Genomic DNA, 19516 nt, shown 5'->3' with positions numbered 1-19516 from the left:
AGCTTGACGGTGGTAGTTGAAGAAAACAATGACCCGGCCACATATGCAAGGGCGCCGACCTCGCAAGATGTCTGTCTCCTCGGCTGCCGGATGATTCTGCTATTACTGCGGTGACGGAGGAGGCATTGGGCGGTTCACTCATTCTTGCCATACTTACTTACATACTAAGCGATAGGAGGATTCTCAAGTCCATTCATTATCTCCTCCCCACTACGATCGCTCCTAGACTGTTGTTCCAAAAGGCGTATTAGTATCTTTCACCATGCCTTATCTCACTACTCCGCAACCCCGGGTCATCATTGCCGGTGCAGGCATCGGGGGTCTGACTGCCGCCCTCTCATTGCACGCCGAGGTAAGGAAGTGTCCACAGCTTATACCATGGTAGCACCATCCATCTTGTCACCACCCCGAACGATCCCCTACAGCAACGGCATACGTTCAATCTGCTTCTCCACATTCACTGAAGCATGTCCCTATCATACATATACTGTGGATTGCTAGGCTAACATTCGTCTCTTTCCGGCCAGGGCTTCACGGACATCCACGTCTTCGAAGCCAGCGCCCAGCTGACCACGCTGGGCGTCGGCATCAACGTCCAGCCGTCCGCGGTGCTGATCCTGCGGAACCTGGGCCTCCTGCCCAAGCTGCAAGACATCGGCGTCGAGACCGCCGAGCTCAACTTCTACAGCCGCCACGGCCACCCGATCCTGTCGGAGCCCCGCGGCGCCCACGCCGGCTACCGCGTCCCGCAGTTCTCGGTCCACCGCGGCGAGTTCCAGATGCTGCTACTGGACGCGGCGCGCGAGCGGCTGGGCGAGGACCGCATCCACCTTGATCACACCCTCACCTCGTACGAGCAGCAAGACGCCGAGGGGACGGGCGGCGATTCGATCACGGCCCGGTTCACGCGCCGCAGCGACGGCAGCGACGCCGCCATCCCCAGCATGACGGGCGCCGTCCTCATCGCGGCCGACGGCATCAACAGCCTGGCCCGGCGCCTGCTGTACCCGCACGAAGGCCCCCGCGCTTCTCGGGCCGGATCCTCTGGCGCGGGTGCGTGGAGCGCGATAGCCCTTACCTGACCGGCGCCTCCATGGTCTGGGCGGGCCACGCGAACCAGAAGTTCATCGCGTACCCGATCAGCGGCCGCTCGCTGCGCGCGGGCAAGTCCCTCGTCAACTGGATCGCCGAGCTGCGGGTCCGCGCCGAGGGCGACCCGGACGTCACGCCGCCCGTCACGGACTGGACCAAGCGCGTGCCCATGGAGCGGTTCGCGGGGCCGTTTGCCGAGTGGGCGTGCGGCGGCCTCAAGATGGCGGAGCTGATCGATTCTACGGAAAACGTCTTCGAGTTCCCCCATGTGCGACCGCGATCCCGTGGACCGCTGGTCGTTCGGCCGGCTGACGCTGCTCGGCGACGCGGCGCACGCTATGTACCCGATCGGGTCCAACGGCGCGACACAGGCCATCATCGACGCTGAGACGCTGGCCAAGTGCCTGCTCGACCAGACCAAGTCCGATAAGCCCAATGACATCGCGGCGGCCCTGAAGGTCTACCAGGAGACTCGCCTCCCGCCCACGGCCCAGATCGTCATGGCGAACCGCGCCAACGGGCCCGACCACGTGCTGCAGCTGGCGCACGAGCGCGCGCCCGACGGCTTCGCTAACATCTACGACGTCATCCCCAAGGAGGAGCTCGAGAGCATTGGGGCCACGTACAAGGCCATTGCCGGGTTCGAGAAGGACGCTGTCAACGTTAAGGCCGAGCAGACGGAGAAGCTGGCCGAGCGGTTTGCGACGAAAGCCTAGATAAGCAGATGTGTAATTTGTTTAGGCGGCGGGAATCCACATAAAAAGCATATGTCTCTTTTCAGTTGTTAGTGATCGAAGAACCGTTGGTGATATTGTTGTAGTCGTCTCGTCCTTACAGGGCATGCATCTTGTAGCTCTTCATATAATACTTCTGTATAGCTGCCTGGCTTTTTGTGGGATGGACACAGGAAGGTGATAGTTGCCAGGGGCTGCGCATTCGAGTCATGGCGCATCCACCGGATCCTACCAGAGCGGGAGACGACGTCGTTCAACTTCTGTATCATAGGTCCGGAGTTATATAACAGCGATTGGTTCGAGCGCGATGGGGGTTTATTGGCTGGTTGGCGGGACCTATACCGACGCCGTTCATCGCATGAGTACCTAATTTGTGTTCTCCATGGTCAACTCAGTAAAGCCCTCTCTGTGTTTCTGTCTTTGAAATGTATCCATGTTTTGCATATTGGAAACATGTACCGACAACCTGCATGCACAGATATATGTATCTTGCCCAAACTGTGGATATCTACCGATGCACCAGTTCCCCACAAGATAGCCGGTAGTCGTTGCTTAGTGATGACCTAGTCATCATAGCACTGGCAACCCATTCCGTGTCTTGTTCCGTGGTCCCCTACCAGCCTACCACCACTGCCTACTGCTAGGTTTCTTAACTCGCCGCGAGCTGAGTGTCACATACCTTCGTAAATAACTTATGGTAGCACGTCGTTTATCCCTTCTTTCCCTAAGTAAGTTTAAGGGTCTCGCATACAGCCAAGCCTCATGACAGGCGCATGCCCAGATAACAGATCCCACGGCATGACGTTTCCTCCCTCCTCGGGTCGTATTGCTTTGGAGCGGCGGTGCTCAACTCGGTATGGTGTAGTTGGTAGCATCGCCCAGTCTGGGAATCTGCTCCGAAGGAGGAATGCCAGAGTGGATTTGGGGGCCTGGTCTCTGCTGCGGGGGTCTCCAACTTTCCAACTCCAATCTCGTCTCGCGGGGGGCCGGGGGTAGCACCCGAGGAATAGTGCTAGATAGCGCGCATGGTGTATGGGGGGGAAATGCGGAGAAAGATGCGGAGAGAAGTAACGCTTTTTGCTGTTATGCCCCTGCAGCTTCCTTCCTCCTCTACCGCTTCAGAAACGCAGACGTCAGCCAGTCCCAGTTTTCAGATACACGATGCGTTCGGTCTGGTCTGGTTCGCTACGTGTGTGCAAGATGGGCCCCAGTTAATTCCTGTTACCAAATCCCGAGGCATGGATGGCAGTCGTGCTCGGCAACTCTTTTTTCGTTTCGGGCAATGGCAAAGGGCGGCTCGCCACGGTCCCTTCCCGTCGGCTACGCAGTGGGCTCACAAAGGCTTGGTATTACTTACATACACTTACACGAAATAATGACGGAAAGTCGAACGTTGAACCTATGTGCTGGCTTGTGTCTGTCCTTTAAGTCGTTCACGCCTTTTTCTATTACTTGATCCTCGGCTTGATCCGATCGTCTTGTACTGGCTTCCTCTTTCTTCCTCCCTCCAATCTCTCCATCAGAGTGGTCTCAGAGGACGCTTGGTCGTCAGAAAGACAGTCAGCCAGCCATGCACAACGTCCAAGACTTCGCCGTGGCCAAGGAGCAGGAAGCTTCGAGTGCCTACGATGAAGGTGGTTTAGAGAGACGAGAGACTCGACGTGAAGGCGCCGTCGAGGACCTCGAGCTGGGTCCGCGGGCCACCTACATCAACACCGGCGCTGCTGCCGGCATCTCCCAGGAACATCGCGACTACCTGCTCAAACGTCACGGCACTCTCGACCTCGAGCCCCTACCCCTCGGCAGACCCGGCAGATCCCTACAACTGGCCGCAATGGAAGAAGCTCGCAAACCTTTCTTGTGTGGCTTTTCACGTAAGTTAATATACAGCTCTAGTTGTTCATCAACAGTCTCTCCCTTTATGTTTCCAAGGTTTGAAATGATATTGTGTAAATGCTTTTGTTGTGGCCTCTTACAAGAAAGTCATGGCTAATGAGAATATACATAGGCCATGATGACCACTTTCATCGCAGCCGCCGTCATCCCGGCCTACGAGGATATAGCCGAAGAACTCGGCGTCACGATCCAGAAAGCTTCATACTTCACCTCCCCTCCAAATCGCCATCCTGGGCTGGGCACCCCTCTTCTGGAAACCCGTGTCGAACCGGTACGGCCGCCGGCCCGTGTGGCTCATCAGCACCGTCGGTTCTCTCCTCTTCAACGTCGGCTGCGCGCTGAGCCCAACTTATTCGTCCATGGCTATCTGCCGCGCCTTCACCTCCTTCTTCATCAGTCCCGCCATCGCCATCGGCAGCGGGGTCGTGACCGAGACATTCTTCAAGAAACAGAGAGCCACCTATATGGGTATGTGGACGCTGCTCGTCACCCTGGGGCCTCCGAGTGGCCCATTCTTTATGGGCTTCGTCGCGTATCATACCGGCAACTACAGATGGATATACTGGGTGCTCGCCATTGTCAATGGCATCCAGTTCATCGCCTATCTGTTCTTCGGCCCCGAGACGCGTTATCTACGATCGGGCGTCCCGCATAAGGACTCGGTCTTCAAGCAGGAGTATCTCAATTTTAAGCGCCTCGACCCCAGCCCCTTTAAGCCGATGGAATTTATCCAGCCTCTGTCGCTCTGGAGGTACGCCTCCATCTGGGTGCCTACCATCGCCTACTCCATTGTCTTCGGCTTTACGAGCGTGCTGCTTACCGTCGAGATCCCGCAACTGTTTCTTCCCAAATTTGGTCTCAACCCGCAGCAGATTGGCCTGCAGTTCCTCGGCATGATCGTTGGCTCTGTTATCGGAGAGCAGATAGGCGGTCGTCTCAGTGATCTATGGATGAACAAGAAGGCCAAGAAACTTGGTCATCGGCCCGCGCCGGAGCACCGGCTTTGGCTCAGCTACTTTGGTTACGCCTTGGCCATGGTAGGTCTTATCGTCTTTGGAGTGCAGATACAGAATGCTACCAAAGGGCATTATACCGTCACACCTATCGTAAGTACTTATGCCGCTTTGTTAAGTTGATCTTGGGACTAATATCTGAGCAACAGGTTGGCGTGGGTATCGCCGCAGCCGGCAACCAACTCATCACTACCGTTCTCGTTACTTACGCTGTAGACTGTCACATTGAGCATAGCGCCAGTATTGGTGTTTTCGTCAATGTTGTTCGATCTACTTGGGGGTTTATTGGCCCGTTCTGGTTCCCCGACATGCTGGAGAGCGTCGGGGGTGCTGGTTCCGCTGGCATCATGGTCGGTATCATCTTCGCAGTGGCATGCATACCGACCGCCCTGCTACAGTGGAGAGGCCAGAGCTGGAGGGAGAAGAAAAAGATCGATCAAGAAACCGAAGTTCGGGCAGAAACCAAGGCCCGGATGTAGTATGTCTCGTACCGAAATCACATTGCATAAGTCAATGTCAATAGACAAAAGAAAGCACACGTCAGATAGCGTTCTCGGGTCCTCAATTGTGTCAAACCGTTTGACTGAATGCTGTTCCGTTTACTGAGTTTCCCCCTTTCGTCCACGTACCGCAATAATCAGCAGGATTCAAATTCATCTACAGCGCCGCACGGAGCTATGCCACGCAGTTAAGCACATCATCTAACGCCGAGACGGACCTCGGTGTCGTTCATGGCCCACGACTCCGTGCCAAGACTTTACTCGTTTGCCATTTCAAGTATAGCGGCCGGAAAGTTGGTCAGTTCCGGATGATGTGGCACTTGAAGTGATGCCATTTAGACCCTTCCTCCAGCCTTTGCAGGATTCTTTATTCATCCTTGACCTTGCTGCATTCCCAAGCTACGCCATCGCGGCCGCGGCTATAGGACCTAAAGCCAAGTAAACTCCGGATGTGTAAGTAACCCGAGGGGGCGCCAGGTGCGCCTTCTGTCTCGCACGCGGGTTGAATGTGCATGTATATCCGGACGGGCGTCGCATTGTATGCTTCTGGAACACCCTCTCCATTCCACGGAGCCCTTGTCAATGCTTACTGCCTACACACATCAAACAGTATTTTATCTGGTCACCTACCCTTTCCGCATCATCCACCTTGATATTTCAGAAAGCAAAGCTGCCCTTGGCGAACCCTTGCCGAACTAACGACCGACTCCTTGAACAACACCAACCAACAACCATCATGGCTGCTGCTACTATTCCAACCCCCCAAAAGAACATGGCCGCCTGGCTCACCTCCCCCAAATCCCGCCCCTTCGCCATAGCCGAAGCCCCCCATGCCCGTCCCCGGCCCCAACGAAGTCGTCATCCGCACCCACGCCGTCGCCGCCAACCCCGTCGACTGGTTCATTCAGGCCATGGGCCTCATCGTGCCCGCCGACGGCGGCTACCCGGCCGTCCTCGGCTGCGACCTGGCGGGCGAGGTCGTGTCCGTCGGCGCCAACGTTTCCGCTTCTGGTGATGCTTCGTTCGCCCCGGGCGACCGTGTCTGCGGCCTCGCGGGCGCCCACGGGGCCGGCGATTTCAAGAGCGGCGCGTTCCAGCTCTACGCCAAAACCAACAAGGGGCTCCTGGCCAAGATCCCCGACTCGGTCTCGTTTGCGCAGGCCGCGGTGCTGCCGCTGGGGCTGAGCACGGCCGCGACGGCCCTGTTCCAGAGAGACGCCATGGCGCTGCCGCTGCCGCTCCCGGGCACCGCCACCGCGGCCATGGACGAGAACGGCCAGAAGAAGAAAGTCATCCTCGTCTGGGGCGGCCGCACCAGCGTCGGCAGCTGCGGCATCCAGCTCGCAGTCGCGGCGGGGTTCGACGTCGCGACGACGGCGAGCGCGCGGAACCACGGGTACTGCAGGAGTCTCGGCGCGACGTGGGTTTTCGATTATCATGATGAAGGGATCGAGGACGGGATTGTGGAGGCCCTCAGGGGGCACGAGTGTGTCGGGGTCTTTGATGCGTGGTCTCGGGGTTCGGTCGCGCAGTGTGCGCGCATCTTACTGAAGCTCGAGAAGAATGGAAGTGTCAGTAGTGGCAGGAAGTGGGTGCAGACGGTGCTGCCAGGGGCGGCGCAGGTGGGGGAGGAGGTTCCTGAGGGGGTTGAGGTTGGGTATGGTAAGTAAAAAGCTAGCTCGCCCCTTTCTTTTCCCTTACACAATCCCGCACCCACTCTCTTACCCCTGAGTTCTTGACTGACTGTCGGTATTGTTGGGACAACAATAGCTTACGGCAGTACTCTCGTCCACAACGAAGTCGGCCCTGCGATCTGGGGCAAATGGGTCCCCGAGGCTCTTGCTTCGGGGGCACTGCAGTGCAAGCCCGAGCCAGAGGTCGTCGCGAAAGGCTTGGATGGGATCCAGACGGCATGCGACATGGGCGCCAAGGGCTGGGGTACGAGCTCCAGCCCGAAGCTGGTTGTCGAGCTTATCTAACTGCGATTCTATCTCTTGGCTGCTCTGGTGCATATTTCAGGGGCAACATACCTATGATTGGGATCACCTACCAAACGGTCCCAACTTGATAAGGGCGCCGGTGCATCGCGAGGTTGCCCCCGATCTCGATTGAGGGGCTACTGCTTCAGTGTTATCCTGCATGTACGAAATAAAATATTTGAGTAAGAAACACCACCACTAGACAAGGGAAGGCAGCAAGACCAGACCGAGGAGAGATAATCCCCAGAGATCCAGTAGGGAGTCGCAATGTTAAAATCAAGGGTAGAGCTTTCACAGAGTTTCTATTTTACATTTCATTTCATTAATATACAAGCTCTCCTCCTTCTTCTGCATGCCTATACATTTGGTATCTACAGCATCTGCCTCACTTAGACAAGAACTTCTGAAAAGCCTCCTGCTCGATCGTCACATTCCCCACCGTCCGCAGCCTCTTCCTCCCTCCTTCTGCTTCTCGAGCAGCTTGCGCCGTCTCGTGATATCGGACGCATGCAGCTTCGCCAGGACATCCTTCCGGAACGCCTTGAGCGTCTCGCGCGCCACAATCTTCTTGCCCACCGCGGCCTGGATAATGACCTCGAACATCTGCCGCTGCACGTGCTCCTTGAACTTGTTGACCCATTGTCGTCCGAGTCGCTCGACCTGCGACGTGTGCACGACGCGGCTGATGGCGTCGACGGGCTCCTTGTTGACGAGCAGCTGCAGCTTCACCAGGTTCGACTTCTTCCACCCGGCGTCCTCGTAGTCCAGCGTGGCATAACCCTTGGTCGCGCCCTTGAGCTTGCCGAACAGATCATCCACCAGCTGCGCTGTCGGGATGCGGTATTTCACAATGACCGACATACCGTGGAAGAACTCGATGCTCTCCTGCTCACCACGGTTGGCCTCACACAGCTCGATGACGCGGCCCAGGTACTCCTCGGGCACTGTCACGGTGGCGAGCACGTAGGGCTCATAGAACTCGGCGCCGCGGGTTCGGTGGTCCTCGTCCGGGAACTCGGCCGGGTTCTGCATGACCTGCTCGGTGCCGTCCTTCCAGATCACCTTGGTCTGGACCGCGGGCTCCGTGATGATGATGCTGGCCCCGTGCTCCTGGCGCAGGCGGTCCTGGAACACGCTGCAGTGCAAACTGCCGAGGAAACCCAGCCGCCATCCCGCACCTAGCGCTTCCGAGTGTTCTTTGGATAGGGTGACGCTCCTGTCGTTGAGCACGAGCTGCCCGATGCTGTCGGCGAGACGGTGATAATCACCTGGGTCGGTAGGGGAAGGCCGCGACGAAGACCATGGGCTTGGGCTCCTCGAAACCGGGGTAGGGCGCGACGATGCCCTCGGAGCCGAGGGTGGTGAAAGTGTCGCCAATCTTGGCATCCTGGATCTTCTTCATGCCGGGATTGAAGAAGATGTAGCCAACCTGCCCCGCGCGCAAGACCGACTGGGCCACCTGGATGGGGTAACGAATACCGACCTCACCGACCGTGTACTTCTCGCCCGTGGCGAAACTGACGAGGTTGTCGCCCGCGCGGACGGTGCCGTCGAAGATGCGCACTAGACAGATGACGCCGCGGAAGTTGTCGTACCACGAGTCCACCAGCAGCATGCGCAACGGTTTCGTGTAGTCGCCCTGGGGCGCGGGCACGTTCTCGACAATGGCGGGCAGCAGCGACTTCACGTTGAGGCCCGTCTTGGCGCTCACGCCGATGGCGGTGGCGGGGTCGAGCTCAAAGGTGGACTCGAGCTGGTCGAGGACGCGGGGGACGTCGGCGGCGTTCATGTCGATCTTGTTGACGACGGGCAGGATCTTGAGGCCCTCGGCGAAGGCGAGGTAGAAGTTGGCGACGGTCTGGGCCTGGATACCCTGGCTGGCGTCGACGAGCAGCAGGGCGCCGCCGCAGCTGGCGTAGGACCGCGTCACCTCGGCGCGGAAGTCGACGTGACCGGGCGTGTCGACGAGGTGCAGCAGGTAGTCCTCGCCCTTGTGGTTATAGATCATGGTGCAGGTCTGGGCCTTGACGGTGATGCCGCGCTCGCGCTCGACCTCGAGGGTGTCGAGGATCTGCTTGTTGGCGGCCGAGGAGGAGATGGTGCCCGTGATCTCGAGCAGGCGGTCCGACAGCGTGCTCTTGCCATGGTCAATGTGCGCGACGATGCAGAAGTTGCGGAACCGGTCGATGGGGATGGCGGCGATGCGGCGCTCGAGCTCAGTGAAGGCCTGCTTGATCGCCGGCGCCGCCGACGCGTACGGCGAAGAAGAGGAGGCCCAGCGCACAGAGGCCGGGAATCGCTGGGCTTGTGGTGGGCGGCGGCATGTGGGTTGTTGGCGGGCGGCGTGACGGAGGAGGGCGGGGAGCCTCGTCGGCCGCAGACCGAGGCTATAAGACGGCAGCTGGCGCAGTATGTGTGGACATGATGGCATGGGGATTCGGAGGACACCCATTCATGCAATTGGCTACCGGAAAGAGTGGTATGGGTGGTGCAGCTGCTTGCTCATGTGGGATAGAGACAGGACTCGGTCATAGACACGCCCCCCAAAGTTCTAGAGCTCGGGTTTCCTTGCACTGAAATAATGTCCAATTCAGGCTAACCTAAGGACTGACAGCCAGCGCCGCCCGCGCATTTTCCTTATCTTATCGCGGGGTAAGACGTAGGCACAGTGTCAATCTACATACAGCAGTACTATGTTCCTGTCCAACACCTGTCATCGCAGCCTGTCTTCCTGTCTGGATGCCATCATCATGTTCGTCTGCCCATCTCGAGCTCCAGCTTTCGTTTTAGGTGGATGATGATACTGCATTCTGACATTGAAACGAGTCTCAGTGTGAACATGTTATTCAGAATGTTTCTTTTTTGCGTTTCTTACCCGTTTGTTCAACGAGTCTATCCGTTGGTTATTTGTCTTGAGACTGTAGCAGTAAACCCCATACCCCAGTATGTGTTCTGTATGCGCATAGGAGATCTTGTTTGATGCCGCGAGTCAACAGAACCTGCCCTTGCTGACAGATGCTGATTGCTACATGTTTGGTTTCACAATGGTCAAATCGTACCTAGCACCGGCATAGAGGCCTTCCGTCTTTTGTCGAGTATGAACGAGTTGCTGCATTGAGACAATTGCATTGAATAGTCCAATTGATACCAGAGGAATGTGAGTATACCAAGGTTAGATTTGCATCAAGTGTTTCACATGTTTTGTATAGTATCCTGCGTGGATATTCAATCAAAGTGCCGTTTGTCTGTCTATTTCGCATACCCGAGACCCAGACCTGCGATAACATGCTGCAAGCCTCAATGCGGCTTTCTGCATGCTGCACGCCTTTAAACGGCGAACCCTTGTCCCGTTGACAACGGGTAGATCACGGTAACTTGCAGTTGACCTACCTGAATCCTACTTAGTGCGCGAGTCAAAATCCTTCCCGACCCCTGGACGATGGGATCCTCAGAGTTAAGGTATACGCTTTCTTTCAGCCGCAAATAGATGACATTGCCAAGGAATCACAAACACAGGCGGATCCGCCCATCGAAAGAGAATAGAGAGAAGCGCCTGTCACGAAAGCAAGAAGAGGTGAAGAGTTGTTCAGAAAAAGCCCATTCCATCGAGTGAGGCATTGAATGTACTAGACAATATGTAATATATGTACAGTACGTCTTGAAAGTAAGTGTGGTAAGCAATGTAGAAGGCAAAAGTGCACGTCTCTTGGTAGCTGAGAACGCGCGACGGAGGTATCTCGATCAAGTTTCCAACCAATCCAATATGTAATAAGCCAGACCCAAAGTCTGAGAAAAGCAAACGCCAAGGCCATTTTTGTGTGTAAAGTAGTATCCCATCGCAAATCTATAACTGCAGGAACTGTTTTGTATATATCTCTTTGAAGAAGTATATATTTTTAGGAGTCGTGAATCATATATGTCCAAACCACCAACCAACCGAAATATCCCAACTACTCTGTATTTATGTAGAGTAGACGGCGACGTACTGGAGCTCCATCATGCTGCCGTAGCCGTCCATGGTGGCGCCGTTGGGGTTGCCGGGCCAGTCGCCACCGACGGCGACGTTCATCAGGACGTACAGGGGGCTGTGGGCGAGCGTGCTCCAGGTGCCCTCGACGCCGATGTCAGCGCCGGTCAGCGTGCGCCAGACCTTTCCGTCGAGGATCCACTGGATTTGCTGGGCCTTCCAGTCGGGGTTGGTGACATCGATCTGCAGCGCCCAGGTGTGGAAGCCGTCGGCGGGCAGGGGGTCGTGCTACCGCGGCCCGTGGGCTCGTTGCAGACACCACCGGGGAACTCGCCGCAGTGCGTTGTGCCGTAGGCCACCTCGGATCCGGAGACACGCTCCATGATGTCGAGCTCACCGGCCAGGGGCCACTGGGTACCGTGGCGCATGGCATCGCCGAGTGCCCAGAAGGCGGGCCAGATACCCTGCTGGTTGGCGGGGGCGTTGTTGCCGAGCAGGAGGCTGGACTGGATGAGCAGCCTGCCACCGGGCGGGGGCGTCCAGGAGTCCTTCGTCTCGATACGGCCCGAGGTCCAGTGACCCGAGGGCGACTTGCGGGGGACCAGTTGTATGGTGTCTCCGCCGCTGATCTGGATGTTTTGGTTGGAGACCGAGTAGGTCTGAAGCTCGTTGTTGGTGTTCACAGAGAGTGCAATGTTCCACTTATCGCTCGGGGGCGAGCCGGCAGGGCCCTCGAAGCCATCGTGCCAGATGAGCTTCAGGCCATCGACGTTGGGCGGTGCGATGGCTCCGACCAGGGCCGGGAGCAGAGAAAGAAGACTGCTGGCGGAACGCATGGTGATGGATGTATATATAGTGAGTGACTGTAGTAGACTCTGGGTGTGTTGTTTATATAGAGTCTGCGAGAGAGAATGTAGTAGTGATACTGGTGTCGAGTCAAGAATGGTGAGGAAGAAGCCTGACTGGCAGGGAGAGATATGGTATCAATATGTAAATGGAGGTCGAAGAGGGCCACTGGGGGCGAGGTGAAGGTAATGAATGTCGTCTTGGCAAGCAAGATGGAGTTGAAAAAAGAAGTGAACGTAAGTGACTGGAAACAGCACAGATGGAAAAGTGAGAGACGAAGGTGTTCGTGTACTGGTACGAAGGGGAACTCACAGCTCTAATATAGGACGACCACCTTTCCTACCTACCTGGCCTACCCGCCGGAAAGAAATATGCACCCTAGCCGGGGGGACGGTGGGTGGGCGTGGCTATCAGGTCAAGATCCATAGCACCTCTCCATATTGGAACAAGTGCCGGGGAGGCCTTAATGACATGGGGGCCCAGGGAGGTATAACCTGTGTGGTAGTTCTGGCCGGTTGCCCGTTTCCCGAACAGGCCAGGAAGCGAGAGTGGACGGCCGCCAGCCATAGAAACCGTGCCAAGTCTCGTCCTAATGCGGCCATTCGCTGTCGAACGGGCCAGGGTGAAAATGTCCGGCGGGAGGAGGCTCTGGGCAGAGGCTGGGCTTCCCTCTCTCTGCCCCTCTGGCAGGTTGTGCTGGAATGGGCTGGCTTTGATCGATTCAACCCCTTGATAACGACCGGAGTGGGTAGCATTGAGCGTCTGTTCCTGAACTTGGCCTAAACAGGGATCATGCACGCACCACAGCCACAAGCGCAAAAGGACTTTGAGGGAAGGGTTGCTGGAATGTGTGGGTGGGCCAGCCTGCCATCGGGGACGAGCGGACAAGCTTGACTGCTTGATCTGCTGGAACTCTGGAACTGGCGCCGCGCCTCTCCACCTGTCCACTGGTGGGTGGTGGCTCCGGCAGCTCTGGCTAGGGCTGGTTCCTGTGTGTTCGAGCGGGCGAGGATCTTACAACGATCCGTTATAGTTATGGAGCTGGTCGATGGCGAGGAATCAATGCAGACTCCGTAACTCCAGTCTCCGAACCTGCTCGCTGGGAAGGAGCAAGAGAACACGAAGAGATCGACAGGCAGAGCTGCGTCAACGCAAAAGAACAAAACAGGAATAGCAGATGGCTTGGTCTTGGTCGGCCTGAAAAATATATTGTCGGGTCTTGGTACGCAATGCCGTCGACGCCCGTCGACCACGACCTACCTGGGTAGCTTGGCCGACCGTTCGTCGTGCATAAGCACATGTTTTCCGTTTTCCTGTAGTTGCTCCCGAGTCCCCAGTCCCCTAGGTGTTCGGTTGAAGAGAGGCTTAGGTAGCCCCAAAGTGAAACACGGCTGGACTGATAAGATGGGCAGACCCCGGCCTGAACCTGGGCAGGGGCAGGCAGGGAGCTGCCCCTCCAATGTCTTGGAAGCTTCAGGTTCTTCCATTTTCGTGGGGCAAATTGGCCAAATTCAAGCAACACGGTGCTCAGCCACGCCATGACCGGCGAACTCTTTCCCTCAGCAAGTTTTCCAACGCATTTATATCTTGCCAATCGTTGCCTCTTTGGAGCCGAAGGCATAGATGGGATAGATCTGTGATCTTTTTTGATCTCGAATTTTTCTTCAAAATGTGGACTGGTTGAGAGGAACCGGCCAGCCAGCCTGCCATCGCGACGGGCAGGTCCCAACCAAGGCAAAGCGCGCAGGTCGTCAGTCCAAGACGGCGCGGCACTTACGGCAACTACCTGACGTGCGTGCAGTTGGCGCTACAGCTGCAAGGGGGTCTATTCCCTCACTCTCCGAGTCTCCCCTGATACCGAGCAGTGATACCTACCGGGCGAATTTCACTGCTGTCTAGCGGTCTCGACCGTCTTGATGTCTCTTCTTAGCATGTCCCTAGCTTTTATTTAGTGGCAGTATAGGCAGCTGAACCGTCTAATCTATCTTGGTGCGATGCAATTGTCTCTTCAGGATGTTTTATGCAGTGCGTGCACTGCATTCCACTAGCCAGCCCTTGGAGTGTTCAACGGTCGGTAGTGGAACAGTTGGCTAGCCGCCGTCCTCCCAATACCGTTCTGGAAATAGGAATTGGATATATTAAGGGGACTCATTTAGGTCAGCTCGTATGTAATAATATTGGATTGGATTCTTCCATGCTGTCTCCGTTTACCGATACTCGATGGGCTCCTCGCTCGGCTTGACAAGTCATCCATCGTACTACACACATGCGATGCGACATTGGCCTCGAAAGATAAGAAAGAAAGAAAAAAATTGCTTCTCACGTCGGATGCAAGTGGCAAGAGTAGCCGACTCGTCACTTGTTCTAGTAGTTTCTCTTTACTAACGAGAGTGAGAAGGGGAAAAAGACGCACTCGCTAGCGGTAGTGTTAATGTAGGTACCGTTCATTCGTAGCTGAAGCCCCTGACTTGTCGTTCTTCGGGCGAGCGCGCGCGCCAATGAGGGTGCAGAAGCGCCGTCTTGCAGCGATGGCGCGAAACACTGCCGATAGCACCAAGACCACCGACGCGAAATAGCGCCCCGTCGCATTGGGCGCTTCCTCTTTTTCTTTTCCAAGAACGACAACACCGGGACAAGAGTCAGAAAGAAAAAAAACAACGATGAGTAAAAAGATTTTCTGTCTTGCTCTGATTCTCCATCGAGGCCAATCGTCGCGACCACATGGGATTACACGACCGGGGTCCTGTCAAAAAAGAAAGAGAGGCCCAAAAGAAAGACCAGACGAACAGGCCTTTCCTCTCGCGTGTTTCAAGTCCCATGCCAGCACTTGGCCCAGGCTCAGTGCCATTTCGACCTTTAATGAGTTGGATGGCGGCTTCATCACCACCAATAGGCGCATATCGGATCATCATCACCTTGTGCTTGCTGCTAATAATGTGCTCAGGTACCGTTCGCGTAGGGCTTGCCTGCCAATCATATACCGCCGAGATACTCCCGCCGCCGTCCACGTCGCAAGCGCTGCTGCATAGCTGGCCTGCATACTGCACTGCACATATGCAAAGCACCCTGCATCCGTACACAATTCATGCCTTGCTGGACATACATTAGGTACATATTTCTTTCTTTAGAGCATGGAACCCATTCACGTTGGGCATGTCCTGTTTTTTGTCCTTTTTTGCTTGGAAGATTCTTGGCCACTCGAAGCTGATCTTCGCCTAAGCTGGGGACGGCACCGATGCGCCAGCGACTGTCCTTGGCACTTGGAACCGGGGCTTGGTAGGGCCCCGGGGCTCAGGTCAACGTCGTATCAACGCCATCCACGGTTAAATCCCGAAATGAGCCAACACGGGTTCTCCATGCCTTCCTTCTCACAGACAATGATCTACCGACGCAGCCAGATCGAATGCCCTTATGATACCTAACTAACAATAGCAATACTACCGTTAAGATCGGTTCTCCAACTTCAAGCCTTGTCAAGTTATCGCAAAAATGTCTTGGCTATACCCACCTGTCACGGTTATGCTATGATACGAGTTTTCTACTATAACCTCGTCATTGGCCAAAAGCTCCGGCTCACAAAGTTGGGCATACTCGACTTCGGACCAAGTGGCTCTCTCTCCCGCTTTGCCACATCTTAACTGCTCTTTTATTATTTACTGGAGTCCACGGATCAGTAGGTAGAGGGGGTTACTGCAAGTGGACATATACACAACTCAATCGTCATCATCGCGGTGATATGCCGTCGGCCGTGTTACATGGACCGGGAAACTAGTTACCCGGCTAAGAGCCGATCCTCTGGTCCTCTGCAGTTGGATTCCCGCGCTGGGTCCCATTCGCAGCCTCCATAGTTCAGGTAGGGCGACGACGACGACAACAACAAGAACAAGAAGGCTGGAGAAGGAGTCTGTTATAGCAACAAGATGCTCGAGTACCGGTACTTATCGTGACTTTTCCCCAGCGAGCCCATCAAGTAAGGTGCGAGAGCGGATCTGGGTGCCAACTCAGACCTCCTCCATCCGCCCAGATCAAGGCGGGCAGGAACGCGGTCTGGGCCACGGCATCTGCACACCGACAACCACCCTCACGTCCTACCAGGCTCGCAGGTCCATGACTAAGGTAGCGCACCGGTCTGGAACCGGGAAGCCGGGCGTCCCCAACGTTTTGCTCCGTCTTTGGGCTAGAAGTGCTCGAGTATTGCGTATTCAATGGAACCCGGGTCGGGAACATTACGTTTTCCGTGGGTCCCAGTGCCAACCACCGAGGACGGTATGACGACTCCGTCCAAGCAACAAAATGGACTTGACGTCTTCCCTCGTTTTCCGTTTCTTTCCCTTCTACAGCTTCTAGAGACTGGGCGGATGCTTCGGTCTACTGCTAGGGTAGGTGGTTGGGACAAGAACATGATGACGCTGACGCACGCTTCCTTCCTCTCGCACCGGACCTGGATATCTTAGGTCATCCCCGACACCATCTCGTTGAGACGGCCAATAGACGCCCTCGAGAAAGTGCTCCGATAACAAGTGCCGAACGAGATTACTTCTCACGTATGACGGTGTTTCATCGACTTGCCGTTTGGGCATAAGCGAACGCTTGGAGCCATCTTGGTCACCCTATTGGACATAAGCAGCTTTCCGATGTCGACTCTTATCCTGACCAACCTGTGAACATGATTATACCTCTCCTCCGCTCCACATGAGCTATATATGCCATCGACTGCTGAAGAATGATTTCGAATGTAATGAATGGCATACCATCCAAGTCCTTGAGGATTGGACTCAATATGAACATGCACATACGACACCGAACCCTTCTTACACATGGAAGTACTTGCCTCGTACGGTTCATTCTTGCACATAAACCGGTAAGTATGCGGCAAACCACCTTCATTAGCGAACTCTCTGAATCTATTAGACTAGAGACAAAAGATGTGATGCGCCAATATCCTCCTTGCCTGATGAAGCCCTTCTTGATCGCTACTACGCCGTGACACCCCATGGGACCTTCGATCTGAGATGATGATATCGCCAATCTCCCTCTTCGCAAAGGCTAAATCATTATCGTGACTGTGTTTTGTTGTCACTCCAATGTTCCTCTATCGACTAATAATGATGTCGCTCCATGTTGCCCGTGTGCGCCCCCGAATCTGAACTCAGTCCACGATCCGTTCGACCCAACCCCGCCACCCCTGATCCTGGCAGAGCTTGTCCATCGCCGTGCCCGACATAGCCAGCATCACCTCCAGCACGTCCGACTCCAGCGAACTCGGCATCACCAGCACGGTACCCTGTCCCCAGACCTTGCGACCCTTGCGGATGATCTCGGGCTTGCGCCGTGTACTGCTCTTGCTCCTGCTGGGAACTCCACTTGACTCACCGTCGTTACCCTCTACCAGAAGACCAGGTATATCCCAAACCGTATCCGGCCCCGCGAGGAACCGGTGCGAGTTGAAGAGCACGTTCTGCGGCGCCTCGAAGTCGTGGTTCATAGTGACTGCAGAGACATCCGACAGCGTCTCGAGCAGCGCCGCCCGCCGGCGCACGAACTCGGCGTCCAGCGAGTCGAGCGAACGGGTGACGAGGGCGGCGATTTGCGCCAACGCTTCTTCTTCCTGTGCCCCTCCTACTTCTTCCGGGTCGGTTTTTTGTCTTTGGGTGTCGCTGCTAGCTGCAATCCACAGCAACTGCGTGGTAGGCAAAACGGCGATGGGGCACATGGCGGCATTGCCGCAGAAATCATCGAGGGCGTCGAGCGTCTCCTGGCTGAACCCGCTTCCCCTTTTTTCTTCCTTCTTTCCCCGTCTTGTTCTTCGTTGTCGACGATGCGAGGGAGGAGCCCATGGAGGGATTCCAAGCCGCCACTATCAAAAGCTGAGCCGCCATGCTCTGACCACCCTTCTTCTTCTCCTCTTCCAACAAAGCTAACCAGTCTGTCACACCAACCGCGCGCATTCGTGCCTTGGCTACGTGGGCCCAAATCAGCGCCATCAGGGCCACATTGGTAGAAGGCGGCTTGCCAACGGCATCCCCTTCTGGCCCTCTGCGCACCAAGGTCCGGCTCAGCTCTCCGAGTCTGGCCTTACTGAAATGAAATATCTTGCCGACCCGAGGGCTCTTGTTGACAGGCAAGCGGTTCTTGATGCTGAAATCCGGTCCCGTGTTTGGGTCTGTAGTAGTAGTAGTCCAGTCAGGCACCATCTCGGCCATGATTTCTCCGCTGCTCAGCCCGCTGTTCTCACGCCGCAGGTCACTTACGCGCCGCTCGAACTCGGCCGACGGCCGGCCCAGGGGAGGTGCTGGCTCTTGGGGAGGGGAGACCCCAGCCTCTCCTCGGGTACGGGCCGCCAGGTCGTTGATGAGGGCCGTCGCGACGACTCCGTCGCTCATGGCGTGGTGGATGAAGACCCCCAGCAGGAGCCCGCCCGGGACGAAGATGGCGTGCACGCGCATGACGGGCACGCGGCCTCCCCCGCCCTGGTCGGCCGGGTTTCCCGCCGGCGCAAAGACGTCGTCGAAGAACAGGCCGGGCGAGAAGCCGCCGGCGCGCAGCTCGTCGTACGTGAGAGACTGGCTGCCTCCTTGCGCGGTGCAGAAAACAGATGGCCGCAACTCTTCGACGACGACAGCTCTCCGTCGTTCCCCTGGCGGCGCGGGAACGTAGGCCAGGGTGTTTCGCCGTGGCGTGTCCTGTACTCGAAGGGTGCCGGTTAGATGCGGGTTCTGCTGGGTGCAGTCATCCACGCATCGCTGCAAATGGTTCACCGCCTCTTGTGCCTTGTCGTCCTCAAAAGGGAAGCATAGCGTGAAGTTGACATAGTCGCGAGGCGCCGTCTGGTTTAGGATGTGCAGAGGCTCCATCTTGCTAGACGGTGTTTCTGCTTAGTATAACTCGCGTAGTTTTCGCCCGTACTAGTAGAATGGTAAAGGTAGATGACTGTAGAAGAGCCGGTCTTGATATAAATGTCCGGAGAGCCTTTCAACAACAGGAGGGAGAGGGGGAACCGGTGAATCACGAGCTATCATTTATAGAGGTAGATAGTTTGCTGTTTGGTATTGAATAAAAGTGCTTGCTGTTTGGTAGCGAATAGTGCTTGCTGTCTAACATTGAATGTAGATGCAAGCGAGGCCGCAAATGGGAATGACTGCAGAAATAGCAGTAGTCACAGCAGCAAAGATGGTGTAACAGACAACGCCAAATGCATACCTAGCTGCTGAAGCGCTGCCCATCTTCAACCGTGATTCAGCCAGTATAACTTCCAATCGAATGCAGGGCCCGTCTAGTTTCTCACTTGCACATGGCTTTGATTCGTCGCGGCAGCAAACTCCCCTCGTCCCGGCCCCTGTGCTATCGGTAGTATTCCAGCCAGACATCCTTGCAAGGCAACACGCGAGGCAACAAGCGAGGCGACACCCAGTGGCACAATTTCGGCCAACTATCTCGGCGGGCTAGATGTATACATAGCTTATCTGCTCCTCACCGGTATGTTTCATAC

General features: G+C 56.1%; 7 protein-coding genes across 7 annotated transcripts; 3 read left to right on the top strand and 4 right to left on the bottom strand.

Moving 5' to 3' along the window:
- Nucleotides 1-262: 262 nt before the first annotated feature.
- PG997_014511 (monooxygenase) lies at nt 263-1808 on the top strand (the record flags this gene model as incomplete). The annotated part of the gene is made up of 4 exons (XM_066818825.1): nt 263-352; nt 528-1003; nt 1072-1296; nt 1352-1808. The coding sequence occupies 4 exons, from the start codon at nt 263-265 to the stop codon at nt 1806-1808; spliced, it is 1248 nt and encodes a 415-aa protein (XP_066661013.1).
- A 1588-nt stretch (nt 1809-3396) lies between these two features.
- Nucleotides 3397-5214, top strand: PG997_014510 (MFS transporter; the record flags this gene model as incomplete). The annotated part of the gene is made up of 3 exons (XM_066818824.1): nt 3397-3686; nt 3916-4828; nt 4885-5214. The coding sequence occupies 3 exons, from the start codon at nt 3397-3399 to the stop codon at nt 5212-5214; spliced, it is 1533 nt and encodes a 510-aa protein (XP_066661012.1).
- Nucleotides 5215-6065: 851 nt separating this feature from the next.
- On the top strand, nt 6066-7214 carry PG997_014509 (oxidoreductase-like protein; the record flags this gene model as incomplete). The annotated part of the gene is made up of 2 exons (XM_066818823.1): nt 6066-6897; nt 7006-7214. The coding sequence occupies 2 exons, from the start codon at nt 6066-6068 to the stop codon at nt 7212-7214; spliced, it is 1041 nt and encodes a 346-aa protein (XP_066661011.1).
- A 426-nt stretch (nt 7215-7640) lies between these two features.
- Nucleotides 7641-9645, bottom strand: PG997_014508 (Translation factor guf1 mitochondrial; the record flags this gene model as incomplete). The annotated part of the gene is made up of 2 exons (XM_066818822.1): nt 7641-8457; nt 8483-9645. 2 exons carry the CDS (start codon nt 9643-9645, stop codon nt 7641-7643), a joined length of 1980 nt encoding a protein of 659 aa, XP_066661010.1.
- A 1530-nt stretch (nt 9646-11175) lies between these two features.
- On the bottom strand, nt 11176-12017 carry PG997_014507 (glycosyl hydrolase family 16; the record flags this gene model as incomplete). The annotated part of the gene is made up of 2 exons (XM_066818821.1): nt 11176-11469; nt 11499-12017. The coding sequence occupies 2 exons, from the start codon at nt 12015-12017 to the stop codon at nt 11176-11178; spliced, it is 813 nt and encodes a 270-aa protein (XP_066661009.1).
- Nucleotides 12018-12405: 388 nt separating this feature from the next.
- On the bottom strand, nt 12406-13514 carry PG997_014506 (uncharacterized protein; the record flags this gene model as incomplete). Its single annotated transcript, XM_066818820.1, has 3 exons — nt 12406-13009; nt 13120-13224; nt 13288-13514. The coding sequence occupies 3 exons, from the start codon at nt 13512-13514 to the stop codon at nt 12406-12408; spliced, it is 936 nt and encodes a 311-aa protein (XP_066661008.1).
- Nucleotides 13515-17176: 3662 nt separating this feature from the next.
- PG997_014505 (uncharacterized protein) lies at nt 17177-18881 on the bottom strand (the record flags this gene model as incomplete). Its single annotated transcript, XM_066818819.1, is given in 2 exon segments — nt 17177-17825; nt 17845-18881. The coding sequence occupies 2 exon segments, from the start codon at nt 18879-18881 to the stop codon at nt 17177-17179; spliced, it is 1686 nt and encodes a 561-aa protein (XP_066661007.1).
- Nucleotides 18882-19516: the final 635 nt, after the last annotated feature.

Source organism: Apiospora hydei (assembly GCF_038363865.1).
Source record: "Apiospora hydei strain CBS 114990 chromosome Unknown utg000010l_segment0_segment0, whole genome shotgun sequence".
Classification (NCBI taxonomy): Eukaryota; Fungi; Ascomycota; class Sordariomycetes; order Amphisphaeriales; family Apiosporaceae; genus Apiospora; species Apiospora hydei.
The sequence above is the reverse complement of the archived record's forward strand: the minus strand, read 5'-3'. Positions and strand labels throughout refer to the sequence as shown.